Genomic DNA, 26757 nt, shown 5'->3' with positions numbered 1-26757 from the left:
AACTATTCATCTTTGCGAACCTTCTCACACTCTGACTTGGGAGACTCCACCACATTAACATTAGTGTTTTGAAGCCATTCCTGTTTAACTTTGGCTCTGAGGTCTGGTCTCGCTAGAAAACCAACCACCAACCCTGTATGTGTGAGGTTTGCTGTTGAATGGTTTACCTCCCAACATTTTTCCCAGTATTGTGCTGCATTCCTAAACCCTCTGACTTCTCAGGGCCTGCAACAAAGAGGCCTCCTCTCCTCACAGCATAACCGTGCAACAACCAAGCACAGGTTGGCTCTCATCCGACCACTGAACACTGTCCCACTTAGCTTCAGCATCTCCCAAATGCTGTCTGACTAACCTCAGATGTTATGTGACTCTTTAATAGTGGCATTTAGCCAGCCATGCTCTCATTAAGCAGTGTTACTGGTGAAGGACCCAGCCAACAAGTTGTCTCATTATTATATTCTACTATCATACTACTGTTTGGTATTTTTCACTAACCTTTTCACTGATTTATGTAGAACGTTCTTTTATTTGTCTGATTTTCCTGGAAAGAATTTACACTTTTGTTGTTGACTTTCAAAATGTAAAAATAAAACTAAAATAAAACATTACGTACATACTTGTTTTGACAGGCAAGTTGTGCTCTTGATTAACATCGAGTACAGGATGTCCAGTTTCTGTGGGTCCAGAGACAAACAGCAACTGTGATCCTGTACAGTCACTCAATAAAGTACCTTTGATTCCCATCGAAAGTAGAATTACATCATAACGTAATAAGTGTGGTGTCCAATGGTCACTTTTAACGGGTTCGTTAGAGAGGCTCAGCAGCTGATAAAAGGGGGATAAAAGACCCATATTTTAGCAAAGGCTTATTCACAGCAAGAATTATTACACAAGAGTCATGTGGATGAGGCAGAGTACTACTCGGTGCTAAAAGTGGCAGTAATAGCTGGACTTAAAATAGCTTGAGACAAATTTAGTTCAGTTGTACCTTCCATTTCTTTTTTGTAACCAAGTCATTTTATATTGCTTAAATTCCTGCAGTATATTTTTACCTAATGCCTCAGTTATATTTAACCCTACAAAAGTTGGGAGATATATTGATAAGAACAAACTGTTGAGAAAATATGTATACCAAACAATGAAAAGTCCTTTATTGCCATCAGAACATGAGTGAGAAAACCAGAGACAAAATCTGACACAGTGAGGAGTCGACTGTACAACCAGCATCCACACAGACACACACACACACACACACACACACGCAGCAGTCAGCTGTCTTTCAACAGGACGTGAGGGATGCCGATACATAAGGAAATTACAGTACTCACACAATGAGGTATAAAGGTAAACACAAACATACCAGATAGGGCTTCGTCCTCCACTCACACACATGCAACTGAACCAAGGTACAAATACTCAAGTGCTCGTTCACTCTTTAAAAACACAACACACAGGCGAGCAGAAACGTCTAAGAGCAGCAACTGGGTCATCTCGATTCAACCGCACTCCCCATTCATCTGTCTGTCAAAACCTTTGGTCATGTGGACGCTTGCTTTGTCATGCACAATGTTGCCCTTGTAATTTAATACTTTGTGAGACTCTGAAACTTGTGAGCGGAGGAACGGGTCCCTTCCTGACTCGCATCCACCAATAGGAACTGGGGCGTTCTGGGCAGATGAGCGAGGGGGGGGGGGGGTAAGTCAAAAATATTTTCTTGCTCTTCAAAGTTGAGTTTCTACGTTAGTAGGACATTCAGTGTGTACATTAGCAGCAATTCTATTGAATGAAACAATGGCTTTGTAAGTCAGATTATTAACACCCCTTTTTCCTCATGCACAGGACAGGCAGCCCCTACTACTCGTTAACTAAATGCCATGCAAGTTAGAAAAATAGACTGCAAACTCACAAGACAGAGAAATCAAAGTTCATCTCCAGAGAAGAGGTTGATTTCACTTCAGTTTTTTATTTGATATTTTCTAAGATGTGGAAATAGCAACAAAAAAAACTTGAGAGCGGTAACCAAGACAACAGTAACAACATGAGCAGAGAGCCACTGAGGTTTCGAGTCCCTCTCTTACTCCATTTGCCAACCCAAACTGCCAGGTACAAGACAAACACTTGTTTACAGTTTTCTGTTGCGGTCCTGTACTTGTCTGCGCCACGCGGACGACCACGGCGACTTACACGCACCTGGTGTGTATGCCTATTGTGTGTGTGTGTGTACCTGTAAGTGTGGGCCCTGTGTGTCATGTGGCTCTCACGTCATTTGAAGCTGTCCCAATCCCACAGTCCGCAGTCTCCAGGCCCTCCCCCACTAGCAGCACCCGTCCCAGAAAGGTGGTCGCCCTCGTCTGCATCCGGAGCTGCGCGCTGCAGTGCTTTATCAAGACACGAGTGTGGCTGAAAGCTAGCACCGCCGCCCCCTCCGACACAGAGAAAGAGGCACGGTATAGTTCTCTTTTAAGTCTAAATCTATAGTTCAAGTCTGCCGTCTGTCTGGCCTCAGCCTGTTCTGCTTCTAAGGCTGCATGGGTGCCACCCTGGACCCTCAAAGACCTAACACAGGTGAGAGGAGGAAGTGACACACACCCCTCAGGCCTGCTGATACAGAGATGCCTCACTGTGCGACCCGGGCTGCGTTGCGTTGCCTCACCCCTCCCAGTTTAGTTTTGTGGTTGCCAAATATCTCAACTGTGCACACACAAACACACACATACGTGCGCACGCACGCACGTACACGCACGCACTGACCACGACGCTGTCCATTCTACTCGGAATGAGGACAAGCGCCTTGAATTTCTTGTTTGGCACCGGACTTCTTTTTTTGCCCCCTCCCTCTCTTTCTGTCTCCTCTTTTCACTCATTTTACTCCCTCACAGGTCTATTCTCTTTTTGGAACCCCCAAAAAAACAAAAAAAACCCTGGAAGACCACCAACTTTTCTTCCTCTCAGGAAACAAAAGCAAACTTAATGAAAAAACTTTTTTTTTTATTTTTATTTTTTTCAAATTCAAGGCACAATGTCTATCAGTATTCCAATCTGTCTGTCTCCACTCCCAGGTACAGTGTGCGAACATCGCGTCACATAAGCCATTGGACTACCTGCTCGTACGCCACTCCCTACAGCTTACGTCTCTCGTCTGTACTTTTAACACTGTTAAGAGAAGCGTCTGTTTTGGTTGAGAGAGCGACCGCCAAGTCCAAACCAGTGATAAACAATGAACAAAATTAACATAAAAAACACAAATAAAGACAACCGTTTCAAAAACAAAACAAAAAAAAAATAGTCTTGTCCTGTTTCTCGTATTTCAGTATTTTTAAAAATCAAGTCATATCCACCAGCTCTTTTTTGGCAAGCTAGTTGTTTTTTTAAATAAGCACTAAGTACTGATAGATAGGATAGCATACACCGTTAACGTGTGTTTTTAAGTAGATGCGTTTGTCGTTTTTTTTGTACTTTTTCACTCTCATAGTATGAATTCAGGTATTTTGTCAGGTACTTTTCACTCATCTGTTTAAGGTTTAAGTTAATGCAAGCAGGGACAGAATTTGCCATGGAGTCTTGCTCTAGACTTGGGTTCGCGAAGGGCGGGGCCGTCTCCTTACGAAACCCCATTGACCAAGGTCAGGGTCTCGCTGGCCGAGGTCATGCCTTTGCTGGGGGAACGCTTGGAGGGCGTTCGCTCAGGCATCTGGGCGCTGGTCCCGTTCTCCTGTGGGCACACATGGTGGTGAAAGGTGAGAACGGTCCAACAATCTGGTTTATGCCAATAACGCTAAGGCTGAGGTGCGTGTTCGTGCCTGTACCTTGGGCTCGGGGCCAGCGTGGTTTTCCTTTTGGGGCAGGTTCTGTCTGCTCTGGGACTCAGGACGGGATATGTAGTCAGCAACAGTCACTGGAAACAATAAAATCTGTTAGAACAATAGCAATAAAAAAACCCCAACACAATACACAACAAAGACAATCAAGCTGCCCAGACGATAGTCCTTTAAAAGCAAATGCTCGTATTGAAACAGAATATCCTGTCGATTCTGAAGTGGAAAATGTAAACTAGTAAAAACTGGTGACTCACCACTTTCGCCTGGCTGTCTGTCACGGCTGGTTGAACCTCCGTCGGGGCGGTTGCCACGGTTACGACGGCGGCGACTCCGATTGCGGCGCTGAGGCCTGGCTTCTTCATCTAAAAGTAAAAAGAGAAAATATGAGTTACTGTCTTTGGTAATGTCACAGTTTGAGAATTTCAACTTTACACCGACAAGCCTTTTGGTTTGAATGAGATTTACACTGTGCGCTCCTACTTTGAGCCATGGCAACAATATATATTTTAACAGCGATGAAAATACAACACTTAAATTCTCACCTAGTCCGTTCTCGCTGGGGCCGGCCTGGCTGTCCGACTCTGCGGCGGCGTCCATCACGCTGGGCTCTTGGTCGTTGCGGCGGCGTCGGGAGCGTCTGCGGCGGTCTCCTCCCATGCCTTCGCTGATGTCTGTGTCGGCCAGCTCTCCCTCACCCTCCAGGAGGGAGTACGGGTTACTGTCCGGGTCCCTCAGCACTGAATGTGTCACAGAAAAATAATATTGCAACCACAGATAAAATTTTTTGTTCTAGTTTTGAGCACAAACGTTGCTATTCTTATAAAGTGCGTTGGCCCGTCTGTTACCTAAACACAGGCTGTAACTACCTGAGCTGATGGAATTGGAAGGCTTGGACCCTGGCCCTCCACGGCCCCGTCCTGAATTAGAGCCTCTGCCCCTGCCGCCCCGTCGGGAGCCCCTCTCATCGCCGCCTATGCCGCGGGGCCGCTGGTCTCGGTCGACAGCATCCTCCGACTCAGAAGCATTGGACAGTTCAGAGTTTGTGCCTGTATCAAGCAGAGACAAAACATGTAAAAGGAAGACAGATATGACAAGAACAGACATGACCATCCGACAGAATAATCTTCTATTTTCCAAAATGATTATGTTGCAGATCCTTCTTTCTCACCATATCCAGAGTACTGGCTGTTGGAGGCCCTGCGCCCTCTGCCGCGGCCCCCATAGGTGCGAGAGGCGTGGAGTGAATTGCTGCTCTCATCTGTCGTGTAGCCTTTCTCCCGTTCAACACCAGGGCCCCCGGTTCGACTAGGAGGTGCACGGTACCCAACCCCGATCTGGCGGAGCTGCTCGTCAATCTGGAGACGCTCTAGACGGAGCTGCTCCACCTCCTATGGAACAGGGACAGTTGTAGACAATGTGCACTTATTGCCTGTTCCTCAGCACATGGTTTATTGAAATGTTTTCAACGAAACATCTGATCAACGGACGTCATCAAGTTTAACAACGAACAAAGCACGCATGCTACTATTCATATCAGATAATCAACAAGTGTGGGGTTGCAATGACTTCATTCAATCATAAATGAAAATGATAAGAATTATTACAGCGTTTCCCGCAGGATTTTAAGAGACTATGGTTGGTGGGCCTCGTCGGAGGCTTTCTTTGAAGAACTTTGCACTCTTCTAAACAATGTTGTGATTTGATCATAAACCCATTGTATAGCTATAAATGCTGATGGAGTCAACAAATTTATTTAATGTTTTTCCAGTAATCCTAAATCAAAGAACAGAAAATGGAAAAAGTAATTTCCCTAACATTTTATTGTTTTTTAACTATTAATGAACATATGTAATATGTTTTATACTTTCTGTGAATATAATCAAATTAATCTTATTTCCATTCTGTATAGACACCTTATTTGGAAAACCGGACGTGGTCACGTGTATCCTCGAGCTAAATTCATCAAGTCCGACCCAATTTCATAAATAATGTATTTGTTTCTCGTATCGCGTAACATGTAGACTTCACACAGCCTCTCTTCAGGTAGGACTGTCACACTGCAACACTTGTCTCTGTAAAGAAATAAACTGACAGAATAACGTCGCCAACCTGCCTGTCAGCTCGCACTGATCCATTACAGTGGATTTACCATAAAGGCTTTAAAGAGGTGGCATTATGCTTTTTCCCTCTCCTTTATTGAGTTATATCTCTTTTTTGTGCATGTAACAGGTTTGCAAAGTGAAAAAGCCCAAAGGGAGTTCCCATCTCCCACAGAAAGCTCTGCTCTGAACTGCTTGAAAACAGCTCGTTTGTAGTCCAGCCCTTCATTTCCTTTACTTGTGACGTCACAATCAAAACGCATCATTTTGCTTGCCAAGCAGCTAGTGGGCTCAGGCACGCCCTCAAACCAAGCTAGTCTGAGCGAAGGCCCTTTGATTTTAGTTAAGCCCCTTTTCCACTGCACAGTACCAGCTCCACTTGGCTTGACTCGGTTTTCCATTGTAGAAATGTTGTACCTGTACCTGCTACCAGGTACTTTTTGTTGTATCACTTCACCTCCATTGAGGTTCCAAGCGAGCTGAGTGATACTAAAATGTAACGTGAAAACAAGGCAGACTGCTTATTGGTCAGAGAGAATATTCACTATTCACTGCATCATCATTGCTGCACCAGACAGAGGCCAGCAACAGAAAGTTTTATATTTTACAGTTTCGTATGGAATTTCATCACTAAATCCACTTCTGAGAAGTTTTGAGGTGAAATCAGCTGTGTAGATTTCGAATATTGACAGTTTTACCAGAAGTGATGGCGGAACAAAAATGTCCTTGAATATTTTCGGAGTTGAGGAGCTCTGCAAGTGGCTGCGGGGGAAGCCTGCACCAACCCGCGGGAGGAGCGTGTGAGGCCGGCCAGCCGCCCGCTCACAGAGCCCTCTGCTCCCGCCGTCACACAGACCGCTGCAGCAACAACGGCAGAGGAAAACACAGCTGGAAGGTTTTCATACCGCTTATCTGTCTTTGCATTCTGAGGAACTTTTTAACTTAAAGCAAGAGGCAGCTGTATCTGGTTTCACTGGTCTGCGTTTCGCATTGAATATTACGTCGCGGCATTTGTGTGTCGCGTCGCTATGACGACAAGCTACGTACCACCTCTGGGTACTATCTGCAATGGAAAACAGAGCAGAGCCGAGTAGAGTCGAGTAGAGTCGAGTCTATCGATTTGCGCTATGGTAACATTTTTGGCAAGGCAGCATAGATTGTCAGAACACCGGCAACAGTTCAACGTTTAGTCCTTAAAGGCGATGCAACGCCGACTGTGTTTGGGGCTGGAAATTCACATTCACAACCTGTAAGTATGCTTTATTGGTTGTGAATTATATTTAAAATATACACGGCAATGTAACTTCAAATTGTTCCAAGTGCAGAGTTGTTGTAAACGTTGGCTAAAGCAATATGCCAACGTTACACCTGATGTGAAAGCTACTGAGCAAACACTCAAATTGTTTGGCCAATTTTTATGTACAACTGAGTTGAAATATGGTGATTTTTGTAGTGGTTTATGGTAAGATGTGGAACAATGATGTTTTGTGGTTGTGGACTTGAGAGTAACTTATACCATCTGCTAGGTTACGGTCACAGTCTGAAGCAGCTTTGATTTGGATCACACTACCTTGTTTCTTACGACCCGCCCTTCTCTGCTTCTGATTGGCTAGTAGTCCTTACCTGGGAACTGCGCATGTGCAACTCCCAACAAAGATTTTGTACAAGTAAGATGCATCACTCTGTAGCTCAAGAGCGGAGCGTACAACATCCAGGGTGAGAAGAGGAGCTGCAGAAATGTGCGGTATGAGAAAAATATGGTGTTTTTGAAAATTAAACCATGTAAACCTGTTCTGGTACAACCCCTAATTAAGATTTTTAACCAGAAAATGAGCAAAATACCACCTCTTTAATACATGTGCACTCAAAATTTAAGAGAAACTAGCTTATTCACCTTCTCACAAATGAGTGACAGAAACAGACTTAACGTTTCAGTAGTTACCTCAAAAGAAAAGTGGCTGTCTCGAGTCAGATGCCAAAGTGTGCGAGCTTTAACAAAACACAACGTTAGAGGGCTTTAACGTCATTATGATATGTGTAAATATTTTCGGTTAATTCTTAAACTATGACGGAGCAAATTAGACTGTGGCGGGCCGCCATGGTCTTGTTAATTAATGGGAAACACTGTTATTAGTAATCCAGCAAATATCAATTATCAGCAAATAATCATTTGCAGTATTCCAGTTCTTTCTACTTCAATCACAGATTTTGTTTCATAGACTGGAACTGTTTTGCTCCAAACACACACGTCTGTTTGCCTATAAAACACCACACACAAATTCTGCTGGACAGATTTGGTCTTAAAACATCTGCTGTGGGCCTGAGCTGGTTTTGTGCTTGTTATTAAGTCTGTCTTTCTACCACTAAGTGTCAGTAATGTGTAAAGTTCAGTATTCCAACCAGATTTTCTGAATGACAAAAGTGGACGTGAAACTGTCTCTTTCCAAAAAGATTAAAAAGTGAGGGGACAGCGTGAATGTAATCTTGGGTGGTACAAGGACAGCTGAAAGATTAACAGAGGCCAAAATGGATTAAACAGATTTGCCTATTTGGCAGATAAGATTTGTCTCATACCCTAAAATGGGAATAGCAGTTGTTGACAAAGGAAAGAGTAATATGCCACCTATGTGACAACCACTGCTCTCACTCACAACAAAGTCAGAGCCAGAAAACAGTTGAAGGCATCCGTTTAGCATGTTTGCTGACACTTAAATGGCATAATATTAAAAAAACTATTATCTTTAGAGAGTATCAAAATTTCAGATATTCCAGAAAAGTCACATAAATTGTCGTCATAAATTGGGGGAGGGGGGCACTGACGTCTGATGGCAGCAGTGCAATGACAGCAGTTTTTTATGGTGGTTTCGTGGTCGGTGATTTGGAGGAGGGGGTCTCACTTCACAGTGTGACAGCTGCCTCCACCCACGACAGCTGACCCTCAAGGGAGGTGTGAAGGAAGTGAGGCAGGGCGGGGGGGGAGGGGTCCTGACTTTATTTTTAGAAGCTGAGGGTCCAGATAGCTGGTAATCTAAACTCCAGCATACCCATCACCCTATCCCAGAGAGAGGAGCTATTTATAAAAGCACACGAGGTAAGGGCAAAATGAGGTGCTCTCAGCAGCATTCCTCATGTGGTGCTGGGCAGGAGGGAGACAGGTGACTAATATAAAATGACCCTGTACATACGCACACACGTCACATGAAGGAGCTGTGCTTCAAAGAAATACCTTTCCGCTACTAAGAAACACATTTATGGATTCAAATTCAAAATAAAAATGTCTGTGTGCAGAAGTACCGAGGTGCTGTAACAGAAAAGCCTAGTGCCGCCATCTAGTGGTGAACATGGAGGATCGACTAACCTGGAGATAAGACACGTGGTACTCCAAGAGCGCCTGAGCATTGCTGATGTTCTCTTTGGTTCCCACAAACACAAAGGGAACCATGCCCTGTTAAGCACAAAGAGGGGTAGATGAAGAGTTGAGTGTTTGTTTTAAAAAGGAAAACAGATAACCATTACTTTAAATACTCAGCCCCGTAACATTTTTAATGGTGACTTACAGACCATTTCTGGGATGATTGCTGTGCTTAAAAAAAAAAATCCACATGAAGCACACTCAACAGAAACATATCAACCCATCAGATGCCCACACATGCCCAATGTAACTGACATATGCTGTGCAGTGGGCTGTGTGTCCTGAAAGCAATGAAAACGTTAAGTGCTAGTGAAACAAAACAAGAGAGACAAAGTAGCAGAATGGAAAAGTGTCAAAGCAGACACCGCTGCAATTAAGAAGCTTTGCTTTTGGAGAGCAGAGGGGTGTGTGGGTGGGGGTGTGTGTGTGTGGGGAGGGGAGACCAGCCGAACGGTCCATTCACCTCTTTGCTGCTGGCAGTGTCGTCCCTGCCTGCCCCCTGCCTGCCTACCTCCTCCCGGGGAAGCTTTTTGTCGTTGTCTCCCTCAATCCTGACGCGGACCACGCCCGACTTGTCCACAATCTCCTGGATGACTTTGCCGCTCTTGCCGATGACTTTGCCTACACAAGAGAGGACGACGAATAGAAAAAGGAAGGTCAAAAGAATGTCAGGATAAGAAAGAGGGTATATATGCGAAGAGGGAGGTTGTCAGCAACAAAATGAACTCTTTCAGGAATGTTCTGCAGCTCACTCACCTACAAGGTTCCTGGGTACCTGAAAGTAGTCTTCTTTGAACTCAAGATACTCTCTGGCTTGCTTAACCGCCTCTGGGGTCTGTAACAAAACACAAACATTAAAACAAAATTATTACAGCATTAGAAATCCATATATTGAGAAAAGACCTGACATACAGCGCCACTTAGGCTCATTAAGCAGCGTACCTCTCCGTAGATCCTGAACGTGCAGCTTTCCTCCTCCAGCTCGATAGCTGTGACGCCGGGCACCTTCCTCGCCTGCTGGATGTTGGCACCGTGGGAGCCGATGGCGAGGCCCATCAGGTCCTCCCTGACTCTCACCTCCTCCTGGTATGCTGATGCTAACTGCTTACTTGTCTGGGATGGGAGACACGTAGGTGGTTTGAGTGCAAATGTGTATACTGAGTCAGAATTATTGGCCAGGGCTTCTGATTGGTCAGTGACACATACCCACAAGGATTGGCAAAATGAAGTGTGTTTGACAGGGTGTGTGTTTACCTCCAAATGTTTGGTGGCTTCTTCATTGCGGGACATTAGCATAAGCTTGGTACGGATGCTGCGAAAATGCATGTCGCTCAGAAGAGTTGCACGCTTTACTGTGGTTTCATTTGTAGACTGTGAAGGTAACAAAAAAAACAAAACAAAAGGGATTAAGTTACAATATATAAACATAAGTCGGTGTCTGTCGATATGTCCAAGTGAGGGTAAAAACACAAAACTCTTCGAGACAAGAAGAGGAAGCAAGATGTGTGGCACGAGCTGGACTAAACTCTACACCCAACAATATTTTAGTAATACCCAGAATAACTCAGAGATGCGGTTCATTTTAACCTTTTTACGCTACAATTACTACAGGTCTTTGTGTTCTTTCCGCTCCTCTGGATATGTAACAAGGCCACTCACTTGTTCATGAGGTGAGAGACAGCTGAAGTGCGTATTCTGAGTACTCACCAGCACAATGAGTTCGTGTGTTTGGGCACTGTAGAAGATGCAGTTGGCTCCGATGGCTTTCCTGAAGTCTTTGTGAATGTTGTCATTTGCGCAGCTGTCGATAAGAACACAATCCACAGGAGAGTCAGCCTCGTTATTCGTTTGTCAGCATAGGGCCACCGTAACCTCCCTGCTCACCGAGGCGACTTGTGATGCAAGAACTTAACATTCAAAGAAAGGTGTTTAGACATGCAATCTCCATTCATTCATTTACTTTTCACTGCCATCTACAGAATGTAAAGACACTCACATGTCCCTCAGGTCTTCTGGGACAGGGATGGGAACCTTGTGGAAGGAGTTTCGAGAGGAAGGGCTGTTGGGGTTGAGGGGCCTGATGCGCTCTGATGTGACAATCTCGTTGTATGTGGCGTCGCATGCCGCGTATTCAATCACATAGAACTGAAAACAATACAAGAGATACCGATTTTAATAATGTAGCCAGAAATATCAGATAGATGCCAGCTTGACAGCTCAGATAACCAATGTGAAATGAAAAAGAAAAAAAAAAGAAAAAAAGTATACAAAGAGCAGCTGTATTCAATCCACATCCAAATTCTGAATTCGTTGTCAAATTAAAAATCCATTTATGTCTGCTCTCAAATTAAGAAAATTATACTTCACATCAAAAAAGCATTTATTTTACAGCGTCATTCATTTATTTAATGAAGCTACACAAGACTCCTTGCCCACATTCTGAAACAATGAAAGCGTACCAGTCTAATGAGATGCAGAGAAAGACGTAACAAATCTAGAGACAGAAAAAGGGGACCCATAAGAGACTTGGGCAGTGAGATGAATACTGCACACCATGCTCAAAGGACAGAATTAAAGCCATCAGTCAACGCTAGACATTCCTGCAGGCTCTTATCAGACTGCTCCAAATAACAGCACCACACCAGCAGCAACTCCCCTGACACAGTGGCACTACAAAGCTGTCCTTTCCATATCCCACTGACCCACTATTCAACCCGCAGCTCGTGCTGGTGACTCAGAGCCAATCCCGGTTCAGAAAATTCAAAAACAAAATGTCAAAATAAGCAAGCCGTGCCTGTTGGACTGAGACTGCTGTAAATCCAGTTGGACACAAGTCAGTGTGAAGAAAAAGCACAGAGTGTATGGGAAACATAATTTGAAGGTACAACGTCAGACCACATCAGGGCATACTGACTGTTTGAGCTCATTACCCAGCAGCACGTATCTTAGTACTGGACTGTATTCACTCTGCACACAGCAGCTCACTAAGCAGTTACTGGCAAAACAGCAGAGCACTCAGTCAAGGTGGAGATAATAGAATAAGATAAGTTTTTAGCCTCTATTACTGATTATTAAATCCTACGATACAGAGGAAGCGAGACTAACAGGATCTTATCACTGACACAAGGTATCATCTTCTCAATAACAAGAGTCCTTTTCCACTAAAACTCAGGAGCTAACAATTCCTTTAGCGTTTTAGTGTTTCCACAGCATCCGAGGCTCTGTGAAGATTACGCTAATTAGACCGGATTAAAAAAAACACAACAGCTGCATGGTTTAAAGTGTGTTTTCGCACACGACGAAACAACAAAACAGCATCCGGTTGATTTTAATTTACTGTTGTGTGACTATGTTTGAAATAATGGAGACATGAGAGGGCAGACAGGGGATTTGAAAACACCATAAAAAGGCAAAACACAGAGTTTTCATCTGCTCATTATGTGTCAGCAACAGAACTATTTGGAAATTAAGTTTCAATTTATTCCCTCTCTCTATTAGCCTCCGCCCCGCCCCCCCGTTGTTGCCTACAACCACTCACCTCTCCCTTCATCATTCTGACCCGGGCCAGCCACCAGCCACATGGCTCCTGTTCGTTGGCCCTGGAGTAAACCTGCAGGAGGACACACAGTAAAAGACAGATCAGTGTGAGACAAGACACTGCGACTATTACACCCATTAGCTGGGCTTCAAACTGTTTGCGGGGGGGAAGCAAGACGTGACAGCAGTGAACACGGCCTTGGCTGCATGTTCAGCGAGCAAACGGCAGACCTGTGCTGTGTCTTCAATGGAACCCTGCCAATCCACTGTCTCACTGTTAGTATCGCAGACGAGATGCACACTGTACAATTAACTAGCGCTGAGTGATATGGAGAACATGCTAAATATGTTAGGGCAACTCTGTGACAAGAATAAAATATGCAATGTCATAAAACAGACTCGAGAGCTTTTATGGACCATTTTTATGACTGAAGGTGTTTTGGCTATTTTGCAGTAAGGCAAATTCCTAAGGGAATAAATGTAGATGGTTTCACTCAGTTTTTTTTGCATTTTAGAGCTATATGGATGTCCCAGTAATGGCGGTTGAAAGTCAATACTAGCCTGTAGGGCTACATGGCCAAGCGCAGGAGCTGCAATTTTTTGATAAAAAGGTCAACAGTGTCCCAACATACCATTATAAAAGAAGCACTGTGGTGTAGAGCTGGACAATGACACAATAATGATAATTATCGCAATATAATTTTCCTCAATAACAATATAATAAATGTTCAATATATCGTCAGTAAATATTTAGTTTAATTAATTTGAATCATGAACAAATTAGCACTTAGTTTTTCTATTAAAATATTTATTTTGTTTGGGAAAAGGATGCTGAAAAGAGATTTACTAATCATATTTGTTGAAAAAGATTTTATCAGAATAGTTTTGAACGTTCTACCTCAGATTTGTGAAGTAAAGTGCTCCACCGTTTGGCATCAAGTGTTTGTCACATTCTGACCATAAAGAAAAGTTTAACTACACAATTAACCATCTGGTTTCTTCCATTTACACAAAAATCAGCCTTTGAAGTTGAAAGAAATAATGATTTGACATATATCGTGATAATTATCGCTATCGAATGATCCTGTTGTGCTATAAATCATATTCTCCAGACGGAAGGGAACATGCTTGTTTGGTACCGACGCACGCCAACAAACAAACAATAAAAAATGACATTTTCACTAAAATTGTGACTCATATTGCGATATATGTCAAAATAATATGATTTTTTTTTTTGCTTATCGTTCAGCCCTACTAGCCTGTAATGATCCACCTGATAAAGTGTAAAGACATCAAGATCTTCAGACATGAGGTTAGCGAGCTATGAGCGGCGTCAGAGTTGCAAAACTGCGGGACTTACCTCCACCTCCTCTCCTTCACCAATTTCCTTGTGGTAGTCTGCTGGAGGAGGTAACCGCACGTCGCTGAAGGGCAACTGTCTCTCTGGCTGCCAGCTATGGCGAGACGACAGAGGCAAAACACAAACATGTCAGCTTATCAACAGTCACAGGTAACAATATTTGAATAATGTTATATAGTTCAAGCAGTCTTGTTGAAGCTCTTTCTCACTCATGTTATATTAGGATTGCAATGACATGGGTTTATTACCCACAGCATTAATGCAGCACATAAACAGACATTAATGAAAATTTATTAAAAATAAATAAATAAATAAATAAAAAGGGGGGGGTATTGAAGTTTAATGAGGAAGCTCCAGGAATTGTGTCTGGACAGTGACAGGCTATGTTCATTGTAAAATGTCCTTTTACATTAAATAAGAACTTGAAAAGAGCTTGAGAGAGTGTTAAAAAGTCCAGTAAATTAGTTTAAAAAATGAAATTATTACACCGCACACATAAAATGAAAAGTGACTCATTTCTATGTTCATTCAGTATTTATATCTTAAAAAAACTCTCAAGCTCATTTTGAATCAGATTTTCATTTGAATGCCTTATCAATCATTATAGACCAAAAATGTGTTATTCATTCAATATGTTTTACAATCAGCCACTCCAACACCTCCATGTGCTCAGAAAAAGTAAAAGGAGAAGGGGTGTGGGAACCGTCCCCAAAACGACACAGGCCACCATACTGCACCCCCCCTCCCTCCCGCATACCTTGGGTCACTATTTTTAGGGTCACCCTGCTCTACACTCTGAGCAAAGCAGATAAAAAGGGACCAGAGGGATGGGTGGTAGAAAGGAACGGTAGGTGGGGCTAGGAGTATAGGAAAGCATGCTATCAGGATGGCAGGGTGGGGGGTGAATGGTTAGAGACGTGTATGGACAGCTGCATGCCAAGCACAGGTGCTCAAGAGGACCATTTTGAATGTCTGGGTAAAGCACTAGCCTGGAGCAGTCGTCATAACTCAATTACTACAGTCCAGGCTTCATTTCCCCATGTACTGACAATTTATCACAAAGCAGGCATACAGGAGAGGTTACCAAAAAGAGCAAACTTACTTGTTTTCAAAAACGATTGTGAGCGAGTCTTCGTGGACATCTTTGATGTAACCCTAAAAGAAAAAGCAGAGAGGCAGAATTTTATTCCCATGAATGCACACAAGACAGCGACGAGGGGTGGGGCTGTGAGCATTTTTGATTTTGCATGTAAACAACACAGACAGCTGACTTGTAAGACGCGCTAGACTGATACTGTTGCAGGAAAAAAAAAAAAAAAAGAGCATCTAGGGCTTTTTGGAAGCCGAGACATCACATCACTGACACAATCCTCTGGCTGTGAATCCTGTGCTGGGTAAAGTGACAAACAACACCGACTCCTCCTGACAGCACAGACAGCCTGGGAATCTCTCTCACACACACACACAAACACACAGAATTAAAATGCACGAGCTCTCGTTTAGTGTGTAAGTTGGAAGACTATAGTTTTATAAGAACCACGCTCATGAGGGCACGTTCATGAGGAAGACAGGCACTCGCTCATCCCAGCCCATATGGACAGATTATGAGACAACTGTTATGAGAGATATCACTTCAAGGTGTTACTTATCCATCATGACCGTCCACAAATCTGTCACAGGAGCCCTAAACTTTGAACACCCCCACCACCACCACCACCGCTGAGCAATGAGGAGGCAGGAGAAAGTGGTAGGTGTGGCGTGCCCCTCGGTGTGACACTACCATATATGGGACAGAGAAGTCAGGCACTATCTTCACTTGCAAGCATGCCTGGGGGTCTGGAGTGGGGGGTGTGAATTCACCTGCTGGGAAGGTGCTGCCTTTGCACTACAAGAGTTGGCTAGGGTTTCAGCCTGGATCAAGGGCAATGGGAGTGCAGACACGGTCTTTTGATACCCTTTGAGCAGCCCTCTGAATACAACTTTGGTGATCAATTACCACCTACTGCTGTTCTGAGCTGGTCTGGTAACTGGTTAAAACTCGCCTCTGTATGGACACAAACTGTTAACTTCTGGCTCTGCGGGATCCAATTGGCACTAGAGCTGGGTAGCTTCTGGAGAACGAACCAGCAACCCCAACAGGTCTGACTGAAAAAGTGCCCATCAGGATTAGTTAACATTAGGAAACAGCTGCTTGTGGATGTTATGTCAGATGTCAAGTATTACTTCCACCAAGTCAAAGAGCAGGCAAGCCCTCTTTCTAGCATGACATGACTAGTGGAAAGGCTGGGCCAGAGAAGGGTCACAGCTCCGTATGTGACGTTGCTTCATCCTCAGGCCAGCAGCCACATGCAGGTCCATGTGGTGATCAGGACCTTTCAGACCAGACCTGCCAGGTTCCTCACTGCAACCTTGCTCTCGTGAAAATTTATTAGATGTGATAATCGTACCTTTTCCACACAAGTAGGTGTTGTGTTGGTCTGCTTATGATTAAATATACACGAATGTGCAAAAAACTTGACAATTGATTCAAGATATAAAACACCCGCCCCACCACAACCAAAACAAATGTGGAAAATCACTCACAATTAACAACACACAAAGACTGTTATATGCTTACCGCTGCAAAAGAAGGACATGACTATAAACAGGACAAAGCACCTATCAAGAAAATTGCACTGAGTGTCCTGACCAGTTCATAAAAAAATGATCGTGATTCGAATTTGAAGAGAAAAACCCGACTCACACTGACACCAAGGTGAATAGAGGTGCATTCGAAAAGCTAAATCCTTTTACCCTGTGTGTCAATCACAACAGGGAGAAAAAAAGTAATCAAGCTTTTTGCCCCTCTCTCTCCCATTGAGGACAACATATCTACTGCAATATGACATTTAGAATGTCACTAACACAGTTAAGTGTCCGTGTCGTCCATTAAATGAGGGCTGTGAGATAAAGGCGTAATAGAGATGAGTGGAAAAGCGTTCATTCACGCCAGAGCCAAACTGTCACCCTGTAAAACAGAACGACAGGTGAAGCAGCATGAGGAGAGTAAATATAGGCTCCTCACTAAACCGCCATGTGGCCGGTTGACCAGCTGAACACCCGAAGACAGACGAGGGGACAAGAGCACATGGAGATACATGTGTTTCAACTGAGAGCGGTAAAAATAAGATGTCATAAATGTGTGACTGGAAAACAGGAGAGGACAGGTAGAGTTTGCTTGTGTGTCCCCAATCACCATGGTGTCGCCTCTGGTTGGGATTACCCACATCAGGTTTTCAGAAACTCCTATAATGTTCACCAAGACCCAGATCCGTGTGAGCGACTAGTAAAAACATAGATATGTAAGCCCTCTTTTAATAAAAACGAATGTGCAGAATTCAATTTGAAGTCACCAAGTTGCCATCTCAATGTGATGTTTGAAAACAAGCTGTGACACAGCAGCAACAAAGACTTTAAGCCATGTGTCTGGATGTTAAAGTATTCTTTCAGTTGAAAACGAGACAGAACTGAAACAGAAACAGACCCTGTGGTTCTTTGTTGTCAGAGCACTAAACATAAGATGTGAGGTATAGTAGCAGCTACAACGTGGGTTGGGCAACCAAACAAACGTGAAGTATGCGAGCTTTGATGTAGCGTTTCACACTTGTACGCAGGAAAACAGCTGTCTGCTCAGCATCTCGCTTCACTTTCACAGGCTTGCATCCCACATTTCGAGACAAAGCAGTGTTATGAGCATCACTGTATAACTATGGGAATATGCTTCCTACGGTTTAGGCTGTGTTCATATTTGCTAAAAAACAACCAAATATAGGCCATAACGTCACATGGTGATGACAAGTGTACTTAGCTTCACAGCTAGCTGGAGCTAGCTACCCACCCCACAATGGCCAACCACCCTAATGGAAGGCAAAACCATCTCTGTTCGTGAGGACTGGACCGAAGCTAACATTAGCCAAGTGAAGGCTAGCAGGGGCCGGGCTCAGAAGAACGAAACCTAACAGTTTTTCCTGAAACAAAACTTTTAACTGGGACAGCTAGTAACTACGACTGTAACCATGTTACCTTGTAGAAGGCCCCGTTCGAGCCGCGAACTTCTACGGCCAGCCCGTCCATACTGCTCGGTAGATCCCCACGGCAGAGCTTGTCTGTGGCTGTAACGACTCCCTGCGAGTCCGGTAACGGTAACACCCCCAGCTTCGCCGGCCCTTCGCCGATATCCGGCCGCTTGTGGATTTCCAGTGTTTCGGGTGGAGGGACAGGGGCAGAGGAGAAGGGGTTGGGGAGATGGGTGTGATGGTGTCAACTAATGCAACGCAGACGCTGTCTCCAGCAGCAGCAAGCTCCGTTGTCTTCTTGTGTTTGTCTGAATGTGGGATTCGGTGCTCGCGAGCTGAAAGGCACCGCCACGAGAGATGGTGAAGCCTCCGACGGACGCGAGGAGGAAAAGCAAGCTAATGATGCTACGGCTGGAGGATGCTAGCTGATGGATAATTAGCTGGGAGGCTAGCTATCAACACCTTGATCCCGTCAGTTTTCAGGGATGCTAGCTGGCTAGCATTTGATAGCCTGGTTGCGTTTGTTGGCTATATGTGTGGCGCAGTCGTTGCGTTGTATATAATTGTCCCAGAAGTCGTCACCGGGGGTCGTTTCTTAAGTCTGTGGTGCAATTTTCAGCGGCGTTTCTTTCCCCCAAAAAAGCGTTTGAGATGCACTACCGCCCGGCGACTCCTTACTCCAACTCCAACCGTCCCCACAAACACACGCCGATAGAGTGAATCAGAGAGGGACTGAATGACCTCGAACACCCCACCCCTCCACGGAAAAGACCCGCCTTTTAGGAAAACCAGGCTTGTGATTGGTCGAATGCCTCGGCAATCAATTCAAGTTTTCATTAATTGGTTTAACAAATAAGGGTTGGTCCATAAGCGTGACCAATAAAATCCAGAGAGTCGCATCCTAACACAATCCATTGGTTTTATTCCCTGTCAATTATACTCTTACTCAAATTGACTGGCTCCTATGTTTAATTTTGCCCACTCATTGATGAGTGAGGACCACCAGCCATTGTGTAAACAGCACTACAGTGAAATTACTATACATGTTGTGTACCAAGCAGAAGTTCACATGCTAGAAACTATATGAGGGTGGAAAACACACCAGATTAGGGATTTATTTGATGCTTATTGGCACATCTTGTCTAAACCCACAAAACTGTGGCAGGTTGCACCTTATTCCAGTACAATACTAAGTAAAGAAGTAGTATAAAACATTGGGCAAAGTTAGGTAAGGGTGTGGTTACAAAGCACCAAGAATGCAGAACCAAGATGATCAGATATGGGCAAGGACGGTCGCGAGGAAACAGCTGTCAGAAGCGCACATGAGAGGCCAAAGGTTATGGGGGAAAACCACACACCACAGGAAATGTCACAATTTTGGAACCCCAGATTCAGATTCAATATGGATGGGAGAGAATATGGCTACAGGGCCAGTTCAATTGTTTTTTTTATATATCTAACTAGTCTTGTAGAAAGTCTTTCCACAGCTGTTAAAATTCTGCATAACAAAGTATTATAGATATTATTGACGATAGCAGGGAGCTTAGTGTCTTTGGACGCAGCTGCCAGAGAGCCCAACAAATGACAAGGCATATTGTGTAATCTCTTCCAAAAAACATCCAAGTGCTGATAATAAGAAGCCATTATGAAAATAACTTGAATTGCGAGCCCTAGTTATCCCCCTACCCTCACTAACCCCTGCTAGTCGAGCTCATCGTGTTTTCCACTGCAGAAAAAAATTATACCAATCTGGCACAGCAAAAACAAAAACAAAAAGAATAATAACGACAATAATTCCCATTGAATTGAACTAGAGCATTAAATTTTATTGACCTTTATTAAAGCAAAACAAGATTTTTTGCTTGCAATATCACCTTGCAAGTTCAACAAGCTCTTGTATAGCAGGTTAGCTTTACTGCCGACACCAACCACAACAACTGGCCAAATGTGGGTGCCAGCTGATGGTCAGAGCCAAGGGCAAGAAATCAGATCTAAAACGATATTGAGGACAAGGAGAATGATGAACAGCATCAAAACACGATAAGAGACACCCTCTCAACCCTCAGCCCTGTGCAGCTTAAGGTCTGTAATGTGAAGAGAAGATGGGGTGGTATTCAGAGAGCCTGTTCTTTTACAGGCCCCCTTAACCAAGTCAAACCCACACCAGTGGTGTTCCTAAACATCTACTTTACAGTATCTAAGTCCATGTTTTGATTGAGTAGACTGAATTCCCATAATCTGGATGAGAACAGCAGAGTGAGTTTTTACCCTCAGAAACCCACCTTAACAATGTCAAGCAGCACAAACACTGTGTTCTACTATTACTGAGACACCGATCGATGCAACAAGGCCAACACTCAATAATGTACCATTTGTACTTTAGCTCTGTGGTTTACGTGAAAGTGTGAAAACAACCAACGATCCACTATGGATTATTGTTGTAAATTGTTTTACGTGGTTGGGGTACACTTGTTGTTGCTTTAAATGGACACATTAGGTATGTTCAAGTGCTTTGTACCAAGCCTTGTGAACAAGAGGATAATTCGAAGTGACTACATAAATATCATTTGTAAGATATTTTTGTTAACCGTCTGTGCTTTTTCAAAGTTCAACTTTCTTTATCAAATGCAATCATGCAGGGTACAAATATAGTGAAATGTATGTCCGCAAGCTCCTACTATTGTGCAAAAAAAAAAAGCAATTATAATACGAATATAAACAAATACTAAATAACAATGGTAATTGTAAGTAACTTTGAGTAATAAGTAAGTAAAAAATATTCTTGAATATTAGTTTTTCAGCAGCGTCCTCATTTAGGATCCTAGTGGCCTGAGGGTAGAAACTCTTCCTGAGTTTCTGTGCTGGCCTGGAGAAAAGGCCGTTATCCAGGTGCCTGAGATACAATTTGCCTGGCCGTTGCAGTGCCTTGCGGTCCTGTTAGGTGCTTTTCCCATAAGACGTCCACCACCGGGATGCTGTCAGTGGTGCAGGAGTAGAAATACCTGGAATTTCTTCAAGTGTCAAACAGTCTCTACCTTTCCTTTCTCACAGCAGTCAGTGGGCAGGCCTTCATATTTGAAGCTGTCCACCCTCTCCACGAGGACCCGATGATGTTAAGGGGGCTGCAGTTCCTCCTCGAATTCTTCCTAATGTCCACAATCAGCTTCTTAATCTTGCTGACGTTCAAGAGGAGGTTGTTGTCCTGACACCTGCGGGTCAGTCCCCTCTTTGTGACAAGCCTTAAGGGGACTATGGTGCTAAATGCTGAACTGTGGTCAATCAACAGCAGTCTCACGTAGCTCTCTTGTCTTCAGTTGATCGGTTGGGACAGTAAGGTGAGGAGCAGATAATCTTTGACCAGCTACTCAAAGCACTTCATCACCATAGAGGCGAGTGCCACTGGGCAGTAGTCTTTCAGGGAGTCTGGTCTTTCTTTCATTTCTTGGGCACAGGAATGATGGTGGACTTCTTGAAGCCTGAGGGTATGACAGACTGAGCCAGGGGTAGGTTAAATATCATTGTGAACTGAACACCAGTTGGTCAGCACATAGTTTGAAGATGTGCCCAATGATGTCACGCTTTCACCCCCCTTTCATCCAGCAACCTCAGCTTTAGATGATTTGGCTTGTCGGCTGCCGTTGGCCTCATAGCGAGCATCTTTTTTTTTTTATAACTCACCTGCTAATGCTATCACATCATAATGTCCTGATAAGAATGAAGAAGGCACACACTCCTTCCGACTTCTTCCCATTGCAGTCAGGGTCCTGAACCAGAGATTCCTCTTACCCAGAACCCTTCACTTCTTCCTGCTGCCATCCTTCCAAGTCCTTATCAAACCTTTACTACAACTACACTGGGCTCCAACCTGACGGAAGACGTGTCCTCTAACTGTCAACACAGAGGATTTTATATCAACGTCAGCATGTAACGTAGGCTATTAGCAGTAGGCCTACATTAGTTTTGTGCCACAACGTGCAAACAGACATAGTGGCGGCCTCTTTCCCCAGAAGTCCCTCTTTCAGTCCATCTGAGGTGCAGAGCTGAAGACAAATGCAGCAGTCTGCATTTTGTCCAGTTCTTAAACATCACTCAGTTAGTCTGATTTTTATATGAAACTAATATTCAGTGAAGATGCAGTTAGATGATAAACAGTGCATATTTTGTACCATGTTATGCTATCTAGTGTGAAGTGCAGGAGCACTGTTCTTCTATACTTGGCAGTATCCAGGAGGAACTCTCTTGCCTCTGTCATCATTTGACACAAATCTGCACTTCATATAATTTATCATCATCAATGTCAATGAAGATTATATTGTTGTTAAATAGTAGTTTTCCTTACAAATGATTAAAATGTGCAGTAACTTTGGTTTTCGCAGTGCGCGCTCCCGCGAGTGGCACGCTTCTCTCGTAGGCAGAAGCGGAACTTTGCATTAACCACGTGGGTCAGTTAGCCAATAGGAACGCTCCCTGTAGACGCGCGCAACTCGAGTCAGGAAGTACGCGTTTCATTTTCATGTCGTGTTCGTTTCAGCGAGAAAACATAATTTGCTTGGTTAAAAAGAAACACAGTACAGCTGAAAATGTCCGCTGAACCTGAGTTTACGCTTGGGAACGGTGACAGTTTGCACCAACAGGGTAAGAAAACAAGTTTAAAAGCTCACGTTAATTGCTGCTTGGACTGTTGACTTTACTCTAAAACAATGCATAGTGGCTTGAAACCAAAGAAATGCAGAGATTAGACAAAACGTCGTGTATTCATGTTACTTATTAATATCCTATAACCAAGATATTTATTATAAAGTCAGTTAGGTATGTATTTATTTAGCTTTTATTTGACGGGGACAAACGCAAGGGACATTGCTTTATAAGAATACAAAGTAGATGCCATGCATACAGGTTTCCAGCCATGATTAATTTGCAACCCCTGTCCCTGGAAAGTAGGCTTGCTGTGAAAGAAGCTAGCATTTAACGTTAGTTGCAGTTTGACTCCTGCGCTGTAGTGAATCTCCTGACAGAGTGTTGTTGTGGCCTTGGATAATAGGTTTCATGTATTTACTGTCCTCCCGCCCAGTTCTCGCCTCCTTCCCCCTGTGTGACATCACAGAGGAGGATCTGACCCAGAACCCTCAGTTCTGTAAACTCCTGACCACCCTGGCACAACATGTGGACCAAACTGGACTCACTGTCCCACTGAAAACCGAGCTGGACAAGGTATCAGCGCGCACTGTGCTCACACTGGGACAAAACCTTCAGTTATGTAGCATTCTACGTTTGCTGACACACACGCTCTTTGGTCTGTAAGAAGCAGTATTACATGAAGCAATTCGAGCGAAACCTAAGTTAAACCAAACAGTTACATGTTCCCAAGATTTCTTACTTTGTGGAAAGAAGTTATTCATATTTAATTACACAGTAAGTTGTCTATGACTTACCGACCTCTACTGGTAACCGGTAGGAATTGCAATCACAGAGATGGGGCGTTCCTGCTCCTGCACACTGACTTTGTTAGGTTGTATCTGTGAGCACTTACCGATGTCTTTTTCCAGGCTGAGCAGAAGCTGCAGAGCCAGAGGCGTCACTGGCTGCGCTCCGAGAGCCTCCACACAGGACTGCAGGAGATGATCCAGGACCACAGTATCAGGAAGCACCATGCCACTGTACCCCCTGACCAGAACATGGTACATTTCGCATGCATATTTGCACAGTCCGCGAATGCACAAACGGCTATCAGGCATTAAAGCTGCACATTTTACACATTGCAGCTCCAAATCACAGCTAAAGGACATAGTTTGAAACGGTATCCAGAAATCTACCATGAAATATTGTATTAGTAATCTGCACACTGCATGTTTGTGTTCACTCAAGTGACGAAAGATCATTCACTGTGGTCAAAGAAGCAGACTTCTACAGCGTTTTAACTGTGTGTGTGTGTGTGTGTGTGTGTGTGTAGTTCTATGAGACGATGGAGAAGTGTCTGCTGGTGGCTCAGTGTATCAGACAGCTGGACCCCAGTAACACTACCAACCAGGACCAGCCGCCTGTTCTGGGTCTGAACTCTCAACAGGTGATGGAGCTCCTGCCACCAGAGAAGGTGAGTCATACAAATATAGAAGGATAATGGTTTACTTTGGTGCTAAAGTGTTCTATGTGAATTTGTGAATGAAATGATGGATAGATGGAGGATCTCACAGCAAAGAGTACAGTTGTACAAAAGCAGACACATTTTCTTTGAAATGGAACCTTGACCATGAGTAGGGAAATACTTCAGTAGTCGAAACAGAAATGCTGAATGTTAATGCTCAAATGTAGCTTGTTGTGTTGATGTCTACTAGAACGTTCAAAGAATGAAACAGGGTCTCCCCAGAGAGCTGGAGAACCATCTGAAGAAAAAGTGTTTGAGCCTCCTCTCTTACTATCAGCCTGAATGGGGTACAGTATCTAGACGCAAATTTATCTGTTCCTGCAAACAAAAATCCTCATTCCCTTCCACTCCCTTTTTACGTCACTCGATTGTTCTGCCATATTCTGACTTAATGACCAGGATGTTGTTTTGTTTATCTAGAGAATGATAGCGAGGGTCTGAAGAACACCAAGTTGTCTCATCTGTCAGCCCAGCTGGACAAAGACAAGAAGAGATCAGAGTGTCTGAAGGAGACCTGCCGGGAAAACACAGTTCTGCTTCAGAGACAGACTCAGCTCTACCTCTCCGTAAGTACTCTTTCATATACATGTGAACTAAAACAAGCTACATGTTGCTCTGTTTATGACAGGTTATTGCATACAATAAAAATGTTACTGTGTGTACAAGCCATAAATATGTTCTCTTTACTTTATACAAAACAATATTTTGCTTTCAGTTTTCCTTTTCTTTTTATTGCCTTGTGTCCAGGAGCTGATTAAGTGTATACAGCTTCTCCAGTCTCTCATCCTGGACCACAGACTGAGGATCCAGACAGATCTGGACGGGAAGAAATTAGAGTACCTTGAGGGGAAATGTGAATTAGTCTTACAGAAGATCAAGTAAAGTGTTTTCAGTACTTTGCCTTTTTAAAAACATTTTTAGATTGGACATTTACTGGAGCCCTTATCCAGAAATACATGCTAGGAGAATTAACTCAAATGATTAGATCATCGGTATTACATGCATTTCAGTTTTTGTTATGTCTATTTTTCTGCTCTTCTTTCAAAGGACAGAGATTGTGGACATTCAGCTGGACACGTACACAGCGGACTCAATATCTGCTCATAGAAAAATAAGGCAAGAGGCTTATTGTCCATCTCTGGCTAATGTCTTATGTTTGCCCTGTAATCCTGTATAAATCATATGACCACACTCCACTTTCTGAAAGGCAACACAGTGATGGCAGTCGAGGAAATCAATACTGTTTCTCACTAGTGTTTGTCATTTAAATTCTCCTTGCATTTGAACTGCAGCTTCCTGATCCGGGCCTTCGGAAATGTTATCATAGAAACTGCATTCTGGCTGACGGTCCTCTAAAAACCTAATAATCTTCTGTTGTGTCTTAATTTTAGAGAGAAGCTGGTGTCTGAGCTGAAGGCCTGTCAGGTGGAGAAGCAGTCTGTTGAGATAAAACTGTCCTCCTTTGAGATCTTGGGCAAAGAATTTGGGCACTTGGCTGAGGAGTACTGCAGATTACGGCATGAGATAGAACTGAAGAACTGGGCTCTGAAGGAGTTCACCCAGTACAATAACAAGTGAAAATCATATCTGACGGCGGGACAACAGCCAGCCGATCCCTTCTTATAGTGCGTCATTCCTCACGATGACATGCTGGCTTTTGGACGCTTGACCCAGAGACTGTGTGGACTTTTGGTCTACGGGAACTATGTAGCGTGTATGTTAGTGAGTGCTCCCATTAGAGCTCACATAAGAATGGTTTAATTAACTAAAATAATTTCAGTCAAGCCTCTTCAGTGGATTCTTTGTTTGCACCTGAACCCATTTAGGCTTGTTTTGTGTTCATTACTCTTACCTCAGCTATCAAGACAGTAAAATGTGCCAACGGTTGGGTGAGCATGTATAATGCGATAGAAAATAAACTACAATAATGTCCCCAGGGTTCTGAATATGAGTAAGACCCTATATTTATATAACATCTTTCTTTGAGCTGATATCTGTTCTCGCTGCAGTTGTGTGGTGGGAACAATGTATACAAGACAGGTCCACACACGTAAGCAACATCCTTTCACATATGATGGGTGTCGTGAAGAACATCACGCTCATCTTCTCCTTCCTTGGCACACATTTTATAGCCTAAATTAATAAATAAAAATAGTAAGTGCACTGATGCTGCTGTCATTCTTTCTTTTGTAAGACACAATGTCATGTAAATAATCCTTATAGAAGATTAATTCAAGCATCAGTCATGTCCATGTTTCTCCCAGTGTTCTGTCCACTTTTGTGGGCTTTTCAGTCTTTTCTTACCTGTCATGTAATAGAGGAAGTACACGAGTC

At 43.6% G+C, this 26757-nt stretch overlaps 2 protein-coding genes across 3 annotated transcripts; one reads left to right on the top strand and one right to left on the bottom strand.

Moving 5' to 3' along the window:
- Positions 1–1924: 1924 nt before the first annotated feature.
- On the bottom strand, positions 1925–19002 carry fxr2 (fragile X mental retardation, autosomal homolog 2). 2 transcript variants are annotated; one of them, XM_038731165.1, is made up of 17 exons: positions 18289–19002; positions 15329–15381; positions 14227–14320; positions 12868–12939; positions 11326–11474; positions 11037–11130; positions 10584–10700; positions 10272–10442; positions 10086–10164; positions 9793–9950; positions 9276–9362; positions 4987–5206; positions 4685–4864; positions 4361–4555; positions 4073–4180; positions 3807–3895; positions 1925–3712 (listed from the first exon to the last, which is right to left on the bottom strand). In XM_038731165.1, exons 1-17 carry the CDS (start codon positions 18337–18339, stop codon positions 3602–3604), a joined length of 2028 nt encoding a protein of 675 aa, XP_038587093.1. In that variant the 5' UTR covers positions 18340–19002; the 3' UTR covers positions 1925–3601. The 2 variants fall into 2 exon arrangements, with proteins under 2 accessions (XP_038587093.1, XP_038587094.1); XM_038731166.1 differs by having other exon boundaries at positions 9841–9950.
- Positions 19003–22759: 3757 nt separating this feature from the next.
- haus4 (HAUS augmin-like complex, subunit 4) lies at positions 22760–26590 on the top strand. The gene is made up of 9 exons (XM_038731150.1): positions 22760–22916; positions 23353–23492; positions 23828–23959; positions 24232–24372; positions 24614–24710; positions 24844–24989; positions 25171–25301; positions 25471–25539; positions 25815–26590. Exons 1-9 carry the CDS (start codon positions 22862–22864, stop codon positions 25999–26001), a joined length of 1098 nt encoding a protein of 365 aa, XP_038587078.1. The 5' UTR covers positions 22760–22861; the 3' UTR covers positions 26002–26590.
- Positions 26591–26757: the final 167 nt, after the last annotated feature.

Source organism: Micropterus salmoides, unplaced genomic scaffold, assembly GCF_014851395.1.
Source record: "Micropterus salmoides isolate LMB-PRFRI ecotype aquatic unplaced genomic scaffold, ASM1485139v1 Ms_hic_scaffold_2, whole genome shotgun sequence".
Taxonomy (NCBI): Eukaryota; Metazoa; Chordata; class Actinopteri; order Centrarchiformes; family Centrarchidae; genus Micropterus; species Micropterus salmoides.
Note: the sequence above shows the minus strand (reverse complement) of the source record. Positions and strands in the feature narration are given on the sequence as shown.